General features: G+C 36.5%; 2 protein-coding genes across 4 annotated transcripts; one reads left to right on the forward strand and one right to left on the reverse strand.

Moving 5' to 3' along the window:
* Positions 1 to 121: 121 nt before the first annotated feature.
* Positions 122 to 6,268, reverse strand: LOC111608942. 3 transcript variants are annotated; one of them, XM_023335566.1, is made up of 6 exons: positions 5,993 to 6,265; positions 2,526 to 2,831; positions 1,981 to 2,256; positions 1,650 to 1,745; positions 919 to 965; positions 122 to 577 (listed from the first exon to the last, which is right to left on the reverse strand). In XM_023335566.1, exons 1-6 carry the CDS (start codon positions 6,051 to 6,053, stop codon positions 575 to 577), a joined length of 789 nt encoding a protein of 262 aa, XP_023191334.1. In that variant the 5' UTR covers positions 6,054 to 6,265; the 3' UTR covers positions 122 to 574. The 3 variants fall into 3 exon arrangements, 2 of the variants coding, with proteins under 2 accessions (XP_023191334.1, XP_023191335.1); XR_002752916.1 differs by lacking the exons at positions 2,526 to 2,831; positions 5,993 to 6,265 and adding an exon at positions 4,010 to 4,048; XM_023335567.1 differs by lacking the exon at positions 2,526 to 2,831 and having other exon boundaries at positions 5,993 to 6,268.
* A 1,404-nt stretch (positions 6,269 to 7,672) lies between these two features.
* LOC102230092 (E3 ubiquitin-protein ligase znrf1-like) lies at positions 7,673 to 19,530 on the forward strand. The gene is made up of 5 exons (XM_005796548.2): positions 7,673 to 8,471; positions 11,437 to 11,532; positions 11,644 to 11,749; positions 15,359 to 15,460; positions 18,186 to 19,530. The coding sequence occupies exons 1-4, from the start codon at positions 7,946 to 7,948 to the stop codon at positions 15,414 to 15,416; spliced, it is 786 nt and encodes a 261-aa protein (XP_005796605.1). The 5' UTR covers positions 7,673 to 7,945; the 3' UTR covers positions 15,417 to 15,460; positions 18,186 to 19,530.
* Positions 19,531 to 21,442: the final 1,912 nt, after the last annotated feature.

Consider the following 21,442-nt stretch of genomic DNA (forward strand, 5'->3'; position numbering starts at 1 on the left):
TATTCGTCACAAAATGCTTCCTGAATCTGCTAAAAATATTTCCATGCGTTATTTTGTTTCTCGTCTAGATCACTGTGTAAATCTGTGTAAATCTCACAAGCAGAACAATTAAACATCTGTCAATTATATTTTATTTGCTGCATGGAGAAACATGAAAATCACCTTATCAACAACACAAAGGATAGATAGGAATAGAAAACATTAAAAGACATGAAAACAAATCAAATATTTTATTGGGTATTAATAATAATCTTGTACTTTTTAAAATGTGGGTCACTTTATTTCCTCAGTAATTTCTCTACTCATCCAGCAGATGTCACTGGGAATCCATGTTTAACATTCATGATGCTCAAACTTGTTAGATATTTTAACTTGGACATCATGGATCCTCTTTGTCACAAAGCATATTTACAGTTTTACAAAAGCATCATATTTATATTTATGAGACGGTGAACAGGTTTCCTCCGTTTGTTCGGAGGTGTTTCCAGTCCCTCCGATGTTAGAAACTTCATGAGTCAGAACGACCCGTCTGCAGAACCTGCTACAGGATTCTGCTTGTCTGGTTCACCTGGTGTCACTGCATGAAAAGAAGTTTAAACATGTCGGTATTCAGACACACTTCACATTACATGTTAGTAATTATGAGCTCATGCAACATTAAGTTTGCATTAGGAGTTTAGAACAACAGAAAGAAGCAGAATCACGATGACCAGACATGATGGAGATTCACTGATGATGAAACAAAAACATAAGTCAGGCAGACTGCTGAACATAATGAATCTTTGTGCAAAAATTTTAACAAGTAATTTTTCTGCAGAGTTGTAATTATAAACTTTATTTCAATAACAAAATATACATTAATTAGTTTAAACCTCCAAATTGTCCAGCTTGTCTTTAGAGATAAAATTTGCTGCTCACCTCTGGAAACTCGTACATCATTTCCTCTGGTTTGGTTTTCCTTTTACCTTGAAAACAAAGAAAAGTTTAGTTTGTCGTGAATTTTATTAATGTGTAATAAAAATACAGAATTTCTCTTTTTGTCTTGACTGCTGCTAAAACAAACTGCAAAACATAATTTATTATTTGGATAAAAACATAATCAGGTTTCAAACTATAAGATCTTAAAAAGCTACATAAAAATACAGAGACTGCATTTTATGCATCAGGTTTGTGAACTAAAGCAGCAATAATTGAGAACTAAATCTCCCAGTTTATTCAGAACATTGCAACAAATAAAGAGTTAAGAGTCCTACACAGAAAATAAAAGGAGCTCACAGAGCCTGGATGACGATCTGCAGATTCAGAAAACTTCAAAAATTTTAAACTAACATCTCTGATTTTCATTCTTAATTTTTTCTAATTAATTAAAATCAACTTATGGATTATAAACAATCATTTAATGTGTTTCAGATCACTTAAAGTCAGGTTTTAAAAAATATTTTCTTTAGTCAATCACACTGCAGTCCCGTTTAAAAAGCTAAAACATTTTCTGTTTTTAGGATCAGTAAATTATCCATGGCTAGAAATTAGACAAAAGTTACAAAAATCAAATCAGGAACTTATTCTGATCCTTCTTCTGTTTTAAACTGGAATCTACATTATTATACTGTTGTTATATTATAGAAATAAATAAATAAACTAAGACTTACATTTTCTTATAACGACGGTTAAGATGAAAACTACAACCAGTAATGCAGCCAGGATTATTCTTGTGATGTTAATAATTGTAATGTTTCTCTTTTTAGCTGTAAAGAGAACAAAAATATGTGAAATGTTAACATATTAACTTAAAATAAATAAATTAAACATAATGACTGGAGTTCTTCATTTGTAAGCTTTTAAAAACACATGTTCTCTAATTTAATCAATTAAATATTAAAAACAATATTGCTTTGCTTTAAAATAAGTGAACAAACATCTTCTATCAGTTTTATGTCTTGGTTGAAACTAAAATGTTATTTTCTTGTCATAAAGTCTTACTTCTAGGTGGAGGGCAGCGATTCTCAATGTTTTCTTTGGATTCAACCTTGCTGACCTGGTTGCTATGGCTACAGACAACCGACTCTTTCAACTTGTAGATATAAAGAGAAGAACCAGATTTGGTGACCAAATTTCTCTCTGCTTCTTCCTTGTTGCAGAATAAATAATCACATCTCAGAGAGATGCTGATGTTGTCTGTCCTGCAGGTCGCTGTCAGGTTATAGGAGGAGGAGCTGGATGAGCAGGTAAAGGTGAGATCAACTGGAGACACTGGATCTGAGGGAGGAAATAGATTTGAGAAGTTTTAGAATATTAGAAAAAATGCAAAGAGAGGCCAGAATCCAACAAGAAATGTAATTCAAAGGACAAAATTATTCTTACAACACTTTATTTTAGCTTGTTGTGTTTATGACTATGGATTTTATCAATAAAGGTTATAAAAACAAAGAGAGGTCACGCTGTAGGTCAGTTTTTGGTGTTTCAACTTCGCATGTAACTACTTATAATATACACTGATCAGAAATATGAAATATGAAACAACTTACCTTGAACTGTAACGTTGTATTGAGTCAGTATTTGCTCTTTAGGTGATACTACCTTTGCAGTATAAATACCACTGTGTGACTTCTGTACATCCTTTAATTTCACACTGTAACTTTTTTCTATAACTTCAACTTTTCCAAAGCGATTGTTAACAATATTTGGTTGGGAACCAAGTGAAAACTCTACCAGTATATCATCTTTAAATTGCCATAAACAAATGCGAGAATTTGGTGGAATTTCAGCTTCTGTGAGATTAAGAATTAAATCATCTCCAGTTTTCACAAATACATCAGTCACTGCAGAGGAACCTGAAAAATGAAAAACAAAATAAAATTCAAACTAAACTGAGATCAGTACAAAGTTGTCAAGTACATTAGACAGAACAGACTGAGGTGTATTCCTAAAATGTCAGTATTGTTCATCTAAAAAAGAGTTTATTAATACGTTACATACAGTTATGCTGTCAGCGTCATTATTATTTTTTAAATAAATATTGTCTGTATGTCGCTGATGGGTAATTCCTCCCAGCAGCTGTTAGACTTTTCACTGTTCCCAACAAACCCAGTATGATGTTTGGGTTCCTGATTTTCTTTCTACAAGATTCTATATTTTGTAAATATTCTGTTTTTGCACAAATATACAAAAGTGTAATGTGCAGTTTTTGGATTTAACAAGTACATATGATATTTTTAAAAGTTTTTCCTAAGTTTTACACCTAAAACAGGCAAGGCTTTTTGTAAAAATAAAGCATATGTAACATATTATACAAACAGACTGTTGTTGCGCAACACCCCCCCCCCCCCTCCTTTCTGTCTCTACTCTCTCACTCTCTGCTTCCTCTTCTGAGAGGGGAGATGTGCTACCAGCTCTCCTTCTAACGGGTTAATTGCGTTTCCTAAATCTGCTGGGATTTACCCTGTCCAGAACTGAAGTAAACTCTGTTTAAGCTGGTTTCCAGAAACGATTCGCCTGGTTTCTGATGGCCTACATCCAGGTGTCCCACCCTTCTTCCCCCTGTGAATTAGCCAGACTGAGCAGCCTACAGCCAACTAGTTTCACAGAGCACACCTGTTAACGGTCGCTCCTTCTCTATTTTACAACTTGCATTTGTTATTGAACCAGGTAGGTTTTAGTGACTCGGGCGAGTCCCAAGGATGACGTTTTAAATTTGGGCTACCAGCAACCTAAAAACATTTTCCACTTTTTCCTCTCCAGAATCAAACATCACAGCTATTTTACAACCATCAAAGAACTTTAAGGTGACTCATTAACTGAATGTCCACAACATCTTTTAGATTTTCTTTATGCTAAATATTTTATTAGTAAGGCATTTTTGCAAGGGTCAGTACAGCTTAATTCAGTAGCAGAAATAATCAAATAAGTAAAATCAATCATCTAGTCTATCTTTCCCTACTGCTGACACTGAGAACTAAAAAAGGGAACCTTTGAGAGAGACGGATGGAGTTTGGCGTTTCGAACCCCAGACCTGGCCTGATGATGATGAAGGTGTTGCAGCAGGAGGAGGAAGTTGATCGGCGAAGGCAGGAATCTCTGTAGGTCTGATGAGCTTCTTCTCCGCATGGATGGTGAGGTCACACAGGACTTGGGTGCTGGCAGGAAGGAAGGCACCAGTTCTTCTTCTTTTTCTTTGCCTTTGTCTTCATCTTTGTCTTTGGGGTCCGAACCCAGCTGATGAAAGAAGTGCGATTTGAAGCCACAGGTCGTGGGCCTGACGGGTTGGTCCCCATGTGCAGGACAGTCTTCGGCTCTGTGGCCCCGGCTCTTCTTCAGCTGCAGAGTTCTTTGTCCATCTCTTGGCTCGAAGCTGCCCGGAGGATCCAACCAAAGATTCCTCTTTTGCACCCACCTTTTATAGGGTTTATCCACCCATTTGGTACGTTTGCATTGGCTAGCACTGTTGCTGTGCTTGTTTCATTGGCTGACTGCTTGGACAGATGATCTCATATCCATCACTGTCTTAAGAGACATCATGTCATGATGTCTGTGCTAATGTCTCAGGGTTGATCAACCTCCTGTGTCCGTTGCCTGCACAACCTTTTCTCTGAAAAGTTTACATTGTTCAACAACCTGTTTCCAAATAAGGCGTTGGTCATCTCTGCTCTCCTGTTAGTTCCCCTTTTTCCCTTAACCTTTCACCTTTCACCTACCTCCAACATATCAGTGATGTTTAATTGCAGTTACACTTTTTACACCATTTCAAGTTCAATGTCAAAATCACATTTATATCACATTTATTTTCTTTAGCTTCTCTGATTTAGCATCCATTTATAATTTTATAACCATAACTTATTAATTATTCTTATTATAATCTTAATGTGAGTTATTACAGATGTTTTCTAAAATGAAACCAAGAATAATACATGATTCTAATTATTTAATACCAAAGTTACACTTACTTATTTTTCTTGTAAGTGTTCCCACAAATGTAACTGTAAGTATTATTACAAGTAAATCAATATTAATATAAGTATTTTACTTTGAATCTTATCAAATTACTCAAAATGTTTAGATTTCATTCTTTAAAACTTTCATGCTTTAAACTAAGGAATAGTCTCAGCTATTTTTATAAATCTGCAGGCTGGAAACTTACTTCCTCTTTTTCCAGGAAACCTGCTTTTCCTGTTTAATGACTCTCTCTGACTGACTATGATTTCTTATGATTAGATAGAAAAAAGTAGAATTAAAGCAAAGTTTGCATGAGACAAAAACAACACACACAACCAGGTTTATTTTATTGACACTTAAGTCTACTGTTGGGCCTTGATGTCACTTGAGTGATTCATTTTAAAGATAACTTTATTTATTATTACTGTTAAACTAAAATGGGGAAGTGGGATGAGCTCGGATTTTCTTGACAAGACACAGTGAATGTTTTGTACCTGAAGACAGTTTTGCATATTTTCCTCATAGTATTAATTTCTGTCATTTTTCTCCATCATTTGAAAGTATAAAAAGTTCAAACTAACTTCACAATCTAATCTAACCAAACCAAGACTAAAACACAGTCAGAGATTGTTCACAAAAAAAATAATAAATAAATAAAATAAATTGAACAGAGTTAGTAAAACAAAGTGATGACGATAAATCGCTGTGGCGATAATTTTAATAATTATAATGAGTTAAAAGAAGATCATCTGACTTGATTAAAGGGTAGTAATTCTAATTTCTACAGAAAAGTTTTGTAATTTAAGTTTAATTTCTGTAGTTTGTGAATTAGTGAACATGGAAGGGTTTCAGTGAGAATAAAAGTGAACTAAAGTTTGACATTTTAAATCTTTAAATATTTCTTATCTTACTGAACTGAACCTTCTTCCTTCCTGCTTTTGTTTCATGAGATCGACACGTTTACAGTGATATACCAGATCTGTGACAGGATTAATTTAGAACGAAAAGAAAATGCTCAAAACTTTCAAATGTAAAAAACAAACAGAGAAAAAACAGAATTTACCTTGAATTTGAAGTGTGTAGATTAGAAACAGATGAAAAAGAAGTGTGAGAATCTGCGCCATTTCTCACATCGCATGAGGAAGATTCATGTAGGAAGTGATAACTTCCTACATGAACTTACAGGGTCATATAGGAACCTGTTGTTCTTCTTGACTCTCTTCTTTTCCAAACAGTTTCCATGAGGAACATCTCAGGAGAAAAGATTTCTTCAAGACAACAGATCACAAAGGAAAAACATCCATCCTGTCTTATTGTTGTTTTTGGAAATTTTAACAGCGCAAACATCTGCAATGAACTTCCAAAATATGAAAACACACTAAGCAAAATAAAAGATGCATATTGGACTTTCTGATCACTGCTTCATCTCTTCCCAAACTACTAGTAGAAATTAAGGACATTTAGTTCGAACCTTTAGGACTTAGACCAGGGGTCTCAAACTCCAGGCCTCGAGGGCCGCAGTCCTGCAGTTTTTAGATGTGCCACAGGTACAAAACACTGGAATGAAATGACTTAATGACCTCCTCCTTGTGTAGATCAGTTCTCCAGAGCCTTAATGATCTAATTATTCTGTTCAGGTGTGGTGCAGCAGAGGCACATCTAAAGGTTGCAGGACTGCGGCCCTCGAGGACTGGAGTTTGAGACCCTGCCTCAGGTCTTCTAGTCTGCTCCAGAACCAAACAATAGCTGAGTTTCCATTACAAATATGGGGAAATCTTTGTCTATTTTCTGCTAACATAAAAAGCAACAACATAATTTCGCAATTGTGGTGTTGTCATTGAATAAAAAATTTAATTAATGAATAAGTTTGTTTACACATAAGTCATAAAAAATCACGGCACCGATGGATGTAAAGAGTTACATGAGATATATTCATAATTCAGCTGTAGCGCTCATCATCTATCAGCCAATCAGAGGAGATGTTGTAGTCAGGAGTTCAATATGGAAAAGTTGGTTTTTCACTTATTACAAAAGCTTGGTTATGAAAAGGCAAACACTTTGTGTTGTGAGTTTTTGTCTTTAAGAAGATTATGTTAGTAGTAATTTTGACCTTATTAAAAATAAAAAATGTGGTTGTCTGTATCAACCACCTGGTCAAATTTGTATCATTCTTGAATTGCTGTTGGGCCGCGCAAAATCAGTGAAAGGGCCAGAAATGGCCCCCGGACCACACATTGAACACTTTTGTTACAATGACTGCATGAAAACAAATTTAAACACCGCAGGAAATGAAACAAATGTATTTCATTTCCTCAAGATTATTAATAATCTCGAGGTTTTCAAAATGTGAATAAAAAAACTTTCTATTTAATCCACTAGATGGCGCCGTGACTCCGCCGTGATTTAACATTACAGTTTATGTGGTATTAGATCAGTCCTTAAAAATAAAATAAAACTTGTCAGACTGGCTCTCCTCAAACCGGTGATCTGAGATCTGATCTATTAGTGGTAGCAAAGCATAAAATACCTGACCTGCATGACGATTTTCTCTTCTATAACAAACTTTGTGTAAAAGCCAACAATGTTCTACACATATTTACAAAAAACACCTCCCCTGGTCTTCTGATGTGATACTGTCATTTTTGATATATATATTTTAATATTTTAAATCAATAAAATTGGAAATGGTCACATTTACTGTACCGTAACTGTTCGTGTGTGCGCGCAGCTCCAACAGGAAGTGAACGCGCACTCATTTCCGCTGCAGCAGCTTCAACGGTCACGTCAAAAAATAAAAGGAAAATGTGGACGGAAAGGACGGACTAAAAGCTGGGGAGAGATCATCCAGACCGACCCGCCAGCTGCTTTCTCTTCCGTAAGAAGTCGTTACCAAGCAACTGCTTGTGTTCGAGACTTCGGTCGGAACATTTAACGTGTTTTAAGGGTCGTTTTGAGGTGAACGCGTCCCCTTCTTGTGTGCTGAATTAGCCAGCGTTTAGCCAGCCCGCTGCTAGTGATGGGGACGAGAACGAGTCGCCTTCAGGACCCAGATCCCTCTCCCTTCGTAAAAGATGGCTCAAAGCGGGATTCCTATCGACGACCCCGGTGTACCAGGCCCACCAGCCTCGTCGTCGACTTCTCGGTGAGCTTCGAGGAAACGGAGGCCAACAGGAGCCGATCTGAGGAAGGGAGCGACTCGGACTTGGGGCAGCATGGAGGGGCGAGCGCCGACGGCAGCCCCGCCGACCACCGCAGCATACCGTCCGGCATTAGCCAGGCGTCTCCGGGTGACGACAACAACAGCGAGGGGAAACCCGAGGAGGACGGCGGCGTGAGCCCGGGGGCCCCCGCCGACGCGGAACGCCAAGCCGGGGAGGAAACAGGCCGCACGCCACACCGCACTTTTTCAGAGAGGCTCCCCGGGAATCGGCACTCTTCCGCCCGCAGCGTCGGAGCCAGGTCCGCCCGCGTTCGTGGCACACACCAGCGGCCGGTGTCGGAGGCTTGGATCGGCCTTTACCGTGTTAACAACCGACATGGCAGTAAGTAAATACAGTCAGGAACCGAAGCTGTGTTATATAATTTTCATAATGTTTGCCACAGAAATAGACTTCGCTCCAAGTCCGTCCTTAACTTGTCCAAACAAGTTAATCAACTTCACTGTCTCTGTAAATCTGTTTTTATTTACACATTTAGATGCACCGATCAGACTTTTCTCAAGCCTATACCGATTTCTAGTTGTCTTCCAGGGCTGATTTTTGACCGATTTAATTTTCATTTTAGAACCTATAGTTATGAATCCAATAGAATATTTAGCAATGAAAAGAAATATACTAATTTGCTCAAGAGAGCATCGTTCCCAAACCTTTTATTTCCCAACTAAATTCAAAATGTACATTAAAGTTCATGCTATAGGTTGTTAAACGGAAACAATTTTTTTAGCTATCTTTGAAGAAAGATGGATCAAAGTTTATTATTGGTTTAAAATACTTGTGGTTCGTATTGAACTATAAAGAAAACTCCTATTTTGCAACATCAAACAAACTGATCAAATAAAAAATATGGGCAAACCCATTTCTGGTTCACTGATTACTGATTTTCCAGAAATGAAAGTGTCTCAAGGCACATGCTGGTGGTTGATGAGTTTATAGACCAAACATGGTGGAATTTCTTAGTTTTGATACCTTTTTGGGGAAAAAAAATTGTAAAAGAAAACTGAATTTTCCATACTTGACATGATAAACACCAACCTGAGCCTGTCCAAGTGAAACTAGCTGGAGAAACTATGCATCCAAGGATATATTTTATGTATTTATAGGATTAAGACGGGAGTAGTTTCTATTTTTGATGCATTTAATGAGAAAACTATAATTGGATTAAAGCCTGGATGGGGAAAAATCTGCCTTTTCCAATGTCTGTTTAATGGATCGGTGCATCTCTAAGACACAACACTTTGTTAAATGCAGGTAGCGAATGTTTGTGCTTTCATAACAATCAGTGAATGTTAGTCTAAAACACAGAAGCACTATTTATTATAAAAACAGTTCATGTGTTGAATTTGCAATAACTGTGCTGTCCTTCAATGACAATCAGCGAATGTTGGTCTAAAACACAGAAGCACTATTTATTATAAAAACAGTTCATGTGTTGAATTTGCAATAACTGTGTTGTCCTTCAATGGCAAAGTCATTTCTCATTCAACAGAAAACTGCATCGTCTGTTACTTTAACATGATCACTTTAACAATCATATAAATGTGCCAGAATTCGCCATATAAGCTAATTTAGGTAAACTTATCTTGCTTCCCTGACATGTGTAAACCTTTAAACTCCATTGTTTCACTGACTAAATAATGAATAAAAACATTGCACAAGAGGAAATTAAAAACATGTGGTCAATATCACATTGACCCACAGTTTTACAGACGTGGGGACCAGAAACATGTAATATTTCCAAAAAAGATTATCACACTGATACCCTAAGAGAGGGAGGTTATGCATAATGCTCCACATAATTAAACTATCTGAATATTTAATCCTGTTTTCCTAAGATATATAATTATGTTTTGATAGAACAGAGGATTTAGTTCAATTTAAAAAATCCCCCTGGATCAACCTGGTCTGAAATTATAATGGATTATTGGGGGAATTTACATTCCTGGACAGTTAATCTCTTTTCCCGTGCTAGCATGCTGACTGAAACCATCAGAGACCCCATTGTCTGCGGCGGAGCAGTGGCGTAGAACTGTAAGTGGCGACACAGAAGCTCTTTCACGTTTCCGTAAGACAGCGGTTGTCTTTGACAATCCTCCAGCATGCAAGTTAAAAACATGAAGCAACCGACCGTGTTTCTCCTTTTTCAGGGGGGAGATGAGTTTGCAAAAGGTGGGAAGCAGTACATGCAACTAACAATCATTTTAATAATCGATTATTTCGACAATCAATTTACGGTAATTTGATTTTAAAAAATCTACATATTCTGCAGGTATTTCATTTAACCACTTAAGCCTTTTCTTTATACATTATTAGAAATACATTAAAATATGCAAATTATTGCTTTTTTGAATAAGAAAATAAGAACTTTATTGCCTAAGATGCAATAACTTAGCATTTCTTTAGTGCACACTTCATTATTTATAGCAAAAGGTATATCTGCATTTTTTTTAAATAACTGGATTGCCAAAGCACTTTGAACTGCCTTGTTGCTGAAAAAGTGCTATATAAATAAAACTACTTCTTCTAAAGATGCTTAAATGCACTAACCGATTAATCACAATTAATCTGATTAATCGTTTCAGCCCTACCAGATTTTGACTATTTCATTAAGTCATAGGTAGAGGTTGGTTATCGGTTTTTATGATTTTTCTTTTGGAGTGATAAACGACAATACACTTACTTACTGTCTGACCAATTTAAAAGCAGAACAGTCTTTCAGTGATCGATTAATCACGATTAACCGTTTCAGCTCTACCAGATTTTCAACATTCGATAAAAGTCAGAATCCCCTCCCCTTATTTTTCTTTTGGAGCGGTAAAATACAACCTTCTGTCTGGAGGATTTAAAAACAGATCAGTCTTTCAATAAACGATTAATCGTTTCAGCCATACATTCAGGATAATCAGATGCAAGCAGATGGTGGTGTTGTGACTGAAAACATGACATTTTGATCCACAACGCTGCAGAGTGGTGGGTTTCCTGGGCCAGCCCTTCAGCCAGAGTAGGGAAATGGGTCACAACTTCACAAGCTGGCAGCGGCTCATAGATGGAGGAGGAGGCGGGGGGAATGTAGGGCAGCAAGGTGCTGTTTCTGCCTGACTGTCACATCCATGAATGGCTGAGTGCTGGCTTTCCCTCAGGCGTGACTCACTGTTTTTATACGGATGCACACAGTCGAATGATTCTATTTCAGGCCAGCCGAAGTCGAGGTAGCATCATCTGAATTCAGTTTTATTTGCTCATCTCTGTCCAAAATGACATCGTGTCCTAATCCCAGCTCTGCCCTCTGCAGGTATTCGCTGCCCTTTCTGCTCGAAGCCTTTCCCAGGCGGTCGGATCGAGGATCACCTGTTGAGCTGCCTCACGTCTCCTCCGCTACCTTACAACAGTAAGCGTCCAGTAACTTGACGCTCTGACAGCTGTGTGTGTGTGTTATTTCTGTTTTTAAAGGCCGATGATGACGCTGTCTGTCGCCTTGTGTGTGTGCGTTTGTTCGCAGCGGACGTGCTGAGCAAAGACAGCGGGGAATGCTCGATCTGTCTGGAGGACCTGGTGCAGGGGGAGACCATCGCCAGGCTGGCCTGCCTCTGCGTCTACCACAAAAGGTATTTAGAGCTCAGCACGTGCATGGAAACTGTTTCAGTATTTAACACATTTCTCAGAAACCAGAGTTGGGTAGTAACTAGTTACATTTACCTGAGTAACTTTTTGGAAACAAATTACTTTTAGGAGTATTTTTACTATGCTGTACTTTCTATTTTTACTTGAGTAATTTTATTATGAAGTATTTCTGCTCTTAATTGAGTAAAATTTTTGGATTTTCTACCCACTGAGTGAAAAACAAACATATTTTAACCAAAAACTCACCAGACACACACATCCATTTTTTGTTAAAGTTTCATACGTTTTTTATTGATAAAAACTGGTCTGGAAAAAATGTATTTTGCCTGATTTTGTTATTTTTGTTACTTGTATGAATTATTGTCGTTTTTGTCCTAAAAATACCAAAATTTCCACTTTGGTCTGTCTGATTATGTAATTTTAAAATATTAAATGATTGATAGTTTGATCAGTTCCTCAGTAGTTGAGTAGACTTTATACCAAATACGTTTTTACTCTTACTTGAGTAATTGCTTGGATGGCTAAATTTTACATTTACTTGAGTAAAAGTACGTTGAAGTAGTGCTTCTCTGGCTTTAGTAAAGTTTTTAGGTACCCTGCCCACCTGTGTCAAAAACACTTGATAGATAAATTTCCAAATTTTGGGACTGCAGCTAAAGATTATTTTAGCTAATTATTCTGCAATATGTAGCTTTGACCAAGATATGTTTTTTTTTAACATAACTGTTAAAACTGTCACTCTAATATCAGACAGATAATCTGTGAAAAGATGGATCTCCTGCACCTCCTCCTTGAGCTGCTGTTGCCATCTGAAGATATGCAAAAACAGCCAATCAGAGCCAGGAGGCGGGTCTTGGCGTTGTTTATCCACCTCATGTAGTCGCTGCTAAATGTTCTAATGACTGAGAAACTACTTGACATTACAGAAATACAGTTTATATGCCGTTTAACTAGCATTAGCATTCACAACCATTAGCATTCTTGCATAATAGCTATGATATACATGGGATATATAGTCCCTTCTTTTAGAGGTCCACAAATAGTCCATTTGGAACAACATATTAACTAAATGCCTATTAAATAACACTTACAATTTTAAATAGTAATTTATTTTAAATTATAATATCTCAAATTATAAGTCATTAACAAATCGTGGATAAACCCAAAACAAATCTTTCAAGAAACCCTTTGTTGCAGTGCAGTTTTAAATTGCCATAACTGGTTATGCAACATTTAATTGCTTTAATTTGACCTTTTGGAGATGGCGATGCAACAAAACTACGCTTTTAAAAAATGAGGAAGGAGTTTGGTTCACCACTGATTTGGAAAGTTATTCGTTTCTTCTTCACTGCAAAAACACAAAATCTTACAAAGTAATTTTGGTCTAGTTTCTAATGCAAATATCTTAATACACTTGAAATAAGACAAAACTAATTTACAAATTACTTTTTAACAAGAAGTAGGACCTTTTTTTAAGTAAATAATTGCTTAACAAGTTCTAGTTTTGTCGGCAGATTATTTTGCTTATAACGATATTTTTCCCATGTTTTAAGTTAATTTATGAAGCCTCAATTTCTTGCTGAAAAGCTACTTTAATAGTTTGTCTTATTTCAAGCGTACTAAGATATTTACACCAGAACTAGACTGAAATTACTTGGTAAGATCCTGTTTTTGCAGTGTGACTGGTTGTTCTGAAGTTATCTTAAAAGCTTTGTAAATTAAACTTGGATTATTATTAGAGAATCAAATGTCCTTCTCTGGAATTTAGCAGCTTTAAACTGAACCACAAATGTTTCTCCAACTGTTAAAACATCGTTACATATGAGCTCGGCACACCCTCAGATGTTCAGAAACCTCTTGGAGGTTTAATAATTATGAAGCTGTTAAAGGACCTCTGGTGTTTGCCTGGTTCCAGCACATTTACGCCGGCGTTTCGCAGTGTGCTTTAATGAGCCTCTCTTGGATTTCCCCCTCGTTTTCCAGCCGTCGCCGACTCCTTCAGATTTTTAAGTGCGAGCTTCGCGGGGATGACGCCACTCTCCACCTTTTTTTATTTATTTTTTTTGTCTGTCAAAGTTGCCTCACAGCCGAGCCGTCGAGGCAAGCAGATACAAGAACGTCCCGGCCTGGAAGTCCGTGTAATTTCCTCACACGGAAAAGCTGAGTGTGTTGGAATTTAGCTTCACTCCAGGGAACTTCACTCAAGATCAGACGGATGACTGACTTCACCTCGGTTCTGGTTGAAGGCGGGCTTGCCTCCAGCTATTTTTTTTTTTTTTTTCAAGGTGTGGTCGTTGGATTGCGTGAAGGAAATTTTTAATTTTCCCCATGGAGCAGTAGAGATTCAGGGAAAGAAGCAAATCGGAGAGTGAAACAGCTGAAAATGATTACATGATTCGTCATGTTTGATAACAGAAGTCGATCAGAAAAAAAATGTATAAAGCAAGGGTTTCCAAGGTGCGGTTTGGGGGCCATTTGTGGCCCTTTTACTGATTTTTTTTTTTTTTTTGCGGCCTCCAACTGCAGTTAAAGAAAGATACAAAATTGGCCCATCCAGCAGAAGGGGTTGATGCAGTTAGATTTATTTATTTTTTATTTAATCAGAGTAAAATTATTACTGACACATTTTTCCTATTTTCAAGTACAACACAAAATATTCACCTTCTCATAACTAAGTTTTTATGATAATAAGAGCAACATTTATCCAGAGACCTTTACTGAAAACTGACTTTGCTGCACTCAAATCAGCTTTTATTTAATTTATTAAACTTTACTAAATAGAGCAAGTGCTTTGAAAGAAAGTTATCCTGATCTTATAACTGAGAGTAAAGTTTGGGGATGAAATGATTAATTGGATTAATCAATTACTGAAATATTTATCAATTAATTTAGTAATTGATTAATCGTTAACTGGAGAGTAGAAACAAAAAAAGAACAACACACACAGAAGTAGTGATGCTCAGACACAAAAATTTGGGCCAATATCGATATCCGGTATCAATATTGTTATGGCCTATAACCGATATTTATTTGGGTGTTTTAAAATATTGCACATTTAGTTTATTGGTGAGAAAAAAGTTTAAAGTTGCAACAAAAAGTTGCTGTGATTTTAGTTTTGACTCAACACATTTGATAATATATAAAATAAACACGATTTAAATCACATTCAGCTCCAACTAGTGGATGTTTGGTTCAGTTTATCAGAGACGCATAATGTATTAAAAAAGAAAACCATCCAGTCTGTTTTTGTTGTGAAATATTGTGATAAATTACGCATTTTTCCTCACTTCTCCCTTTCTTATGTCATTATGATGCTTCTCTAATTAGTGGTTTTACAAACACATAATGCAGGGTGAAGAACAGTTCCTGGCATGTGAAGCTTTCTAAAGTAAACAAATGTTGCACTTAGACCAAAAATGCAGCTTTGTCTCTTAATTATTTGGTTTCTTAATCAAAAAGCAGGAGTGTATGGTCTTTCATCAGCCCTTCACCGGCTTCTAACCAGCGATTCAGGAAGTCGATGAAATCTTGTGGGCGACTCCTCAGTTTGTTACATTAGCGTCTGTTAATCAGAGAGTTTTGTGTTTGTGCAGCTGCATCGACTCCTGGTCCAAGGTGAAGCCCTGCTGCCCCGAACATCCCTTCGATTGACTCGCAGGTCAGGTGCTTCCAGCCCAGTGACCAGATCGACTCAGGTAAGCCCACGCTACAGGTGACTCAGATTATACATGTCTGGAAAAGTTGGTCAATTTTATTCAGCATTTTTGGTCTAGTTTCTACTGCAAATGTCTTAAAACCCTTGAAATAAGAAATAAAGAAAAAGTAATGGATGCATGTCAGATTATTCCATTTGCAACAAGACATTTTTTCCATGCCATAGGTGAAATAATCTACTTTTTAAAGATCAATATTAAGGAATTATTGACTCAAAACAAGCTCCTATTTCTTACTGAACCATTGCCTGTAAGTTAGTTTTTGTATTTCAAGTGAACTGAGATATTTTCACTAGAAACTAGACAAAAATATTCTTGGTAAGATTTTTGTGTGTTTTTTAAATTTTTGCAGTGCTTGTAAACATCCTTGAAAATATAAATACTGTTATAATCCAATTGCATAATTTCATATTGAAATGTAGAAAAAATTGTATTTTACAGTGTGAAAACATTCAACTAGTTTTGGTTTTATATATAATTAAATACTATTATCCTTTAATTTGTGGCTGCATGTGGAGCTCCTTCCTTTAACTTTGGGAACGATTCATCGTTATCCTGATTAAAGACCAAATTCCTAAATAAGTTCTTGAACTATGGCAAACGTTCCCCGAAAATGAAAAAGGCCCACAGCATGACAGATTTTTTTTTTTACTATCATTTAAAGCAGGCTGGATGTTACTTGTTTATTTTTTATATATTCATCCTTTGCTTCATGTCAAACCCACGTAGATTGTTTTTGTTTTTGAAAAGCTCAACATAAAGTTTCAGTGGAAGAGTGAGGCTCAGCAAACTGCATGTTTACATTTGTGATGGTAGGAAAGAGAAAAGGTTTTCCATCGTCAGTCTAAACGTTATTATGAACAGTTCTAAAGAAAATAAATAAAAATCTGGTGCTACAAAAAGTAACAAACTTACACTGGTTGTGCTGTTTAAGTTTTTTTTATTTGCATTTGCATGTTTTTTTAAAAAAATATATATTTCTGTGTAAAATTAATGAATGTCATTAATTAGCATGTGTTTAGTGCCGTCATTGTTGCTAGACATAACAGTGGGAAGTGAGACCGGTGTCGCATCATATTCACACCCCAGAGAAACAAAGACTTATGGATTAAAAGTTCCTAGATAGTCTGAAACATTTAATTAGAATACATTTTAAAATTGGTTCAGATGTATCCATTTATAGAAACTGTTTGGTAACAATAATTTGGTAAAAACATTTTTTCTGAATGAAAATGTTTTTATATTAAAGGTTGTTTTTCCTGACATTTTTCAGTGAAATTATGCTGCTGCTACTGAATTGATTTTAACACTTTAACATCTTCTTCATCGCATTGCACAGTGATTTAAAAATGCTTCTTAAGTAGAGTTTTATGTTTTATTATACATTCTGCAAGTTTCATTTGGTAAAAAAACAAACTAAAATCATTGAATCTAGCAGTCCTCTCAACCTAAAGTAGTTATTCATACATTTAAAAACATGACTCATCCGACCAGCAGCTTCGTCTGTCTGCCTGCTCATGTCAGCAGCTGAGCAGCAAAAATAACAGGTTTGATGTCATTAAAATATTTTCTCACCCACTTCCTCGTTCTATAATTTAAACGTCACCAACTTGGTCTGAAATAGTGGGGATTGCCTCATCTTTTCTCACTTTGTTCAGACAGTGACTCAAGTCAAAGTTATCATTGTAAGAGCAGATATTGAAACTTTAAGGACTGCTGGGATAAATCTCCAAAAAGCTAAAGTTTACTGAACTTAATGACAAACATGAAGCTTCACCTACAGCCTGGAAGCTGGGCTGCAATAAGGAGAATTTATTTATGTCTTATTAAAGAGAAACATGTTGGATTTTTCCACCGAAGCGACTTCAGCTGTAAAGCAGAGAAATATTGCGTTCTCTGCTTTACAGCTGTTACTTAAAAACAGGAAGTGCTTCATCCTCCTCTGCTGCTCAGAGATGCCGTTTACCTCAGTGTGCAGATTACTGATGACAGTATTTACTGAGGTGCACTGCAAAAATACTTGGTAAGACAAAATCTTATCAAGTATTTCTGTCTAGTTTCTAGTCCAAATATTTCAGCACATCTAAAATAAGATAAAAGTAACTTTTCTGCTAGATATAGGAGCTTGTTTGGAGTAAATAATTTCTTAATAAGGATTAAAAAGTACAAGTTCCACTGAACTAAAACTTTTATCAGCATTAAGGAATTGTTGACATAAAGTGAGCTCCTTTATCTTGCTAAAGTTGTAAATTAGATTTTCTTTGAAGTGACCCAAAATATTTGCACTAGAAACTAGACCAAAAATACTAGGTAAGATTTTGTGTTTTTGCTGCGCAGAAGAAACGAACGGCTGTTAACTTTTCAAATCATTAGTGGAAGAAAAACTCCTTCCTCTTTCTTTAAAGATAAAATTGAATCAATTAAAAGTTGCATAACTATTCCAGGCAAATTGAAGCTGCAACACAAACACAGTAAAATGTTGAACTTGTACTATGATACTGATAAAATTAAGGATGCAAGAAGAAATCTGCCTAATTCTTGGTTCTTCTGGCACAGATCTGCGAACAGGCAAAGAAAAAACGACCGAAAAATGAAACATTCACTGAAAACTGGGCCAAAAATACTTGGTAATATTTGGTGTTTTTGCAGTGTGAGAAGTTGAAGTTAAATGTTCTCTTTTTCTCTGTTTTTTTTTCTGTTTTTACAGGAGATTACACCGGATCCCAACAAAACCACAATAAGAATCAAGAATTGAACGAGCAAAATTCATCTTTCCGTTTCCGATGTAAAAGGTCAGCGGGATCTTCCTCTATCGATTTAAACTCGACCTGCCAAACGCCGACTTTGAAACCAGCTGCTCCGTCTAATAACAGAGATGTCTGTCTGTGAGTGTGTGTGTGTGTGTGTGTTTGTTTGTGTGTGTGTGGACTCGTATCACCGGGGGTCATTTAAATATTATTATCCAAGAAAACCAGATAGAGTTTCAGTGACCGGCGCCTCTCCTGTGCGTTTCTGTCTCTGAATCTTATCAACTATTTTTGCAAAAAACAAAACAAACAAAAACTAAGTATTGTTGCAAGTCCTACATCGGATGAATGTTTCTTCTTCTCTGCTTTTCCCCCCAAATTAACCAAATCTTCAGCTGTTACGTTTATTTCTGCTCTGACGCGAGGAGGACCTGTTTTTGGTGGAAAGGGGGGCTGCTGCTACTCTTTCTTTCTGTTTTTTGTTATTATTTTTCTTGCTTTCTGTTATCTTTAAACATTTCAGGGGAAGTTTTGGGCCTTTGTGTTTTGTTTCTTTTAAAGTCGGCCAGTTTTGTCTCCTTGTTGCCGTGGGGATTGTTCAGGAAGATTTCGACAGTAGCACCGCGTTGGCGCCAGCTGGAGCATTTTTCTGTTATTTCTCATACGATCTGGGATGACGGTGAGCGACGGAGGGGTGAATTTGTCCTGTGTTTGTTTGTATATACATTAAAGTGTGTTTGTGTTAGTTGTAAACTTCGCAGATGTCTGGTTGGTTGGTACTTTCTATGAATGCGGTTTCTTTTTTCTTTTTTTTTTCTCGCCAACGCCGGATCGCGCCGGGACAAGTAGACAGATTTTTGGGGGCATGTTTACGCCATGTGGCATCTGCCTCCTCTTCACAGCACTGGGGGCTATGGACAGCTTATGGTTAATAATTACATAAGCAGCAGGCACCCTCTTGCTTTTCCACCCTGCCTTTTTATTTTGAGCATTTTTAGCTGACATATTGTCGTGATTATTGCTAAATGTGTTAAGTGGCTTTCCTTTGCCTTTTTTGTGCTGATTTGCCTTTTTTGGGCTCTTAAATTGAGCCAGCAGAACAAACAACTTGATTTCTTTTAATCTGTTTCATGGATTTTCAACCCAGACGGTTCAGTTTTAGAGCAAGGTGTTCAAAGTAGGGTTCGGGGGCCACTTGCGGCTCCTGGATTGATTATGTGTAGCCCTCGGACCAAAATTTGAGAATTATAATCTATTAATTTTAAATAAAAATCTACTTACAAAAATGTTACACTGCAAAAAAAATAAAAAGTATTTTGGTCTAGTTTCTAGCGCAAATTTCTAAGTTACATGTAGTTTTGTCTTATTTCAAGTGTACTTTTTTAAGTCAATAAGTACTATTTCCACTGGCAGATTATTCCACTTAAAACATGGAGAAAATGTCTTGTTATGAGTTAAATAATCTGGCAGTGGAACCAGTACTTTTTCATCAATATTAAAGAATTATTCACTTTAAAAAAACAAGCTCCTATAACTTGCTAAGGTTACCTGTATGTTAGTGTTTGCTCTAGAAATTAGACCAAATTACTTGGTAAGATTTTGTGTTTTTTACAGTGTATTTGCAACTTTTCTGGTTTCCTTCCGTTGTCATGGTAACTAGGACCACATTTACTCATTGACTTGTACGCTAAAGTACAATCTGTTTCACCAAAATCTGCTTTTATTTGCTGTATTAAAACTTTTTTATTCTCTCAGTTTTCTTCAATTGAGCCCAAAACAATAAGCAAACTGGATGCCTTTCGTTTAATAAGGAAGTTTTGGATTTACAATCCCATAAAAATCAGAGTTCATTCTTACTGCTGAGTAGGTTTAAAAAAAAAAAAATCAACATTTTGGTGATTTCAATTTTTTATCCCTCCAGGGGGTCTTTTTGTGGGCTCTAGTGTCCCTTATATGATAGTAGGCTGACAGGAAACGGGGAAGACATGCGGTAAATGTCGTCGGGTCCGGGAGTCGAACCCGCGACGGCCGCGTCAAGGACTCGAGGCCTCCAAATACGGGTCGCGCTAACCACTACGCCACCACGGCACGCCTGGTGATTTCAATTTTTAATAATTATATTTTTTGTCGTGCAGTCACTTCTAATGCTAACAATTTTGGCGAAAAGAGTTGGATTAGTCTTGGTTTTCTTTAATTTCCTCCCCTGGTTCACGGTTCTCTGCAGTCTGAGGTGCTACGACTCGCCCCACCACTAGTGGGCAGCGCTGTGCATGTTTCTCTTTTTATATTAAAGCATAAAAATATATATTGGAGAATTTTAAAAATGGAGAAAGGAAAAAAAAAAAAGATGCCAAAAGTGAGTCTGCATTGGGAGTGTCGTGTGAGCGTGTGCAGAGGTCGAGGTGACGTTGCGTTCGTTGTAGAGGTCAGTTATGATGTTGTATACTTTGGCTGGGGGGTGCGATGGGGGTGTTTGTTTATGCTCATGGAGGTTGGATTTAACCCCCCTAAATTACTCTCATTTACTCTGTTACCCTCTCTAAGCTGTGTGGTGCAATACCTCAGTTTTTTATTTCTTTACCAATGCTAGCTAAATGCTCTCTGTGTTCTCCAACCAAGGATGGTGTGTATTTTTCTTTCTTTCTTTCTTTTTTTTTTTTTTTTAAAGACGTTCCTCAAAGATTTGGTTCTGAAACACGGGGCTCCGTGTTTTAGATGAGAAAGTTTTAAAAATGGGTCACAACGGCTGATTCTGCATCCTCTGGATATGGACAATCTGCCTTGACTCTGGTATAAAAACAAATTTAACTTTATTTATTATTATTATTATTAAATTGTAAATATGTAATGCAATTCAAGAAAATGGCTTGGTCCTTGTCTGTTCAATTATACTGTTTCTAAGCTCTGATCTTTTGTATGTCTCAGAAGTTGTTTTTATATGTATTTTTTACAATAAATATGTGTGAGAAAAGTCGTTTGCTTTGTGTTTGTTTGAAACCATCAGATTCATAATCAAAAATACACAAATACTGAGCTGTAAAAGATGTTAAAATATCAGTTTATCTGCAGAGTTGGGTAGTAGTTGCATTTACTAGATTAACATTTTGGAAAAAATGTACTTCTAAAAGTAGTATTACTACACTGTATTACTACACTGTGCGTTTTACATTTACATGAATTTTATTGGTTTTAATCAAAAGTTCTAATAATACTATGA

The sequence above is a fragment of the Xiphophorus maculatus genome, chromosome 6, assembly GCF_002775205.1.
Source record: "Xiphophorus maculatus strain JP 163 A chromosome 6, X_maculatus-5.0-male, whole genome shotgun sequence".
Classification (NCBI taxonomy): domain Eukaryota; kingdom Metazoa; phylum Chordata; class Actinopteri; order Cyprinodontiformes; family Poeciliidae; genus Xiphophorus; species Xiphophorus maculatus.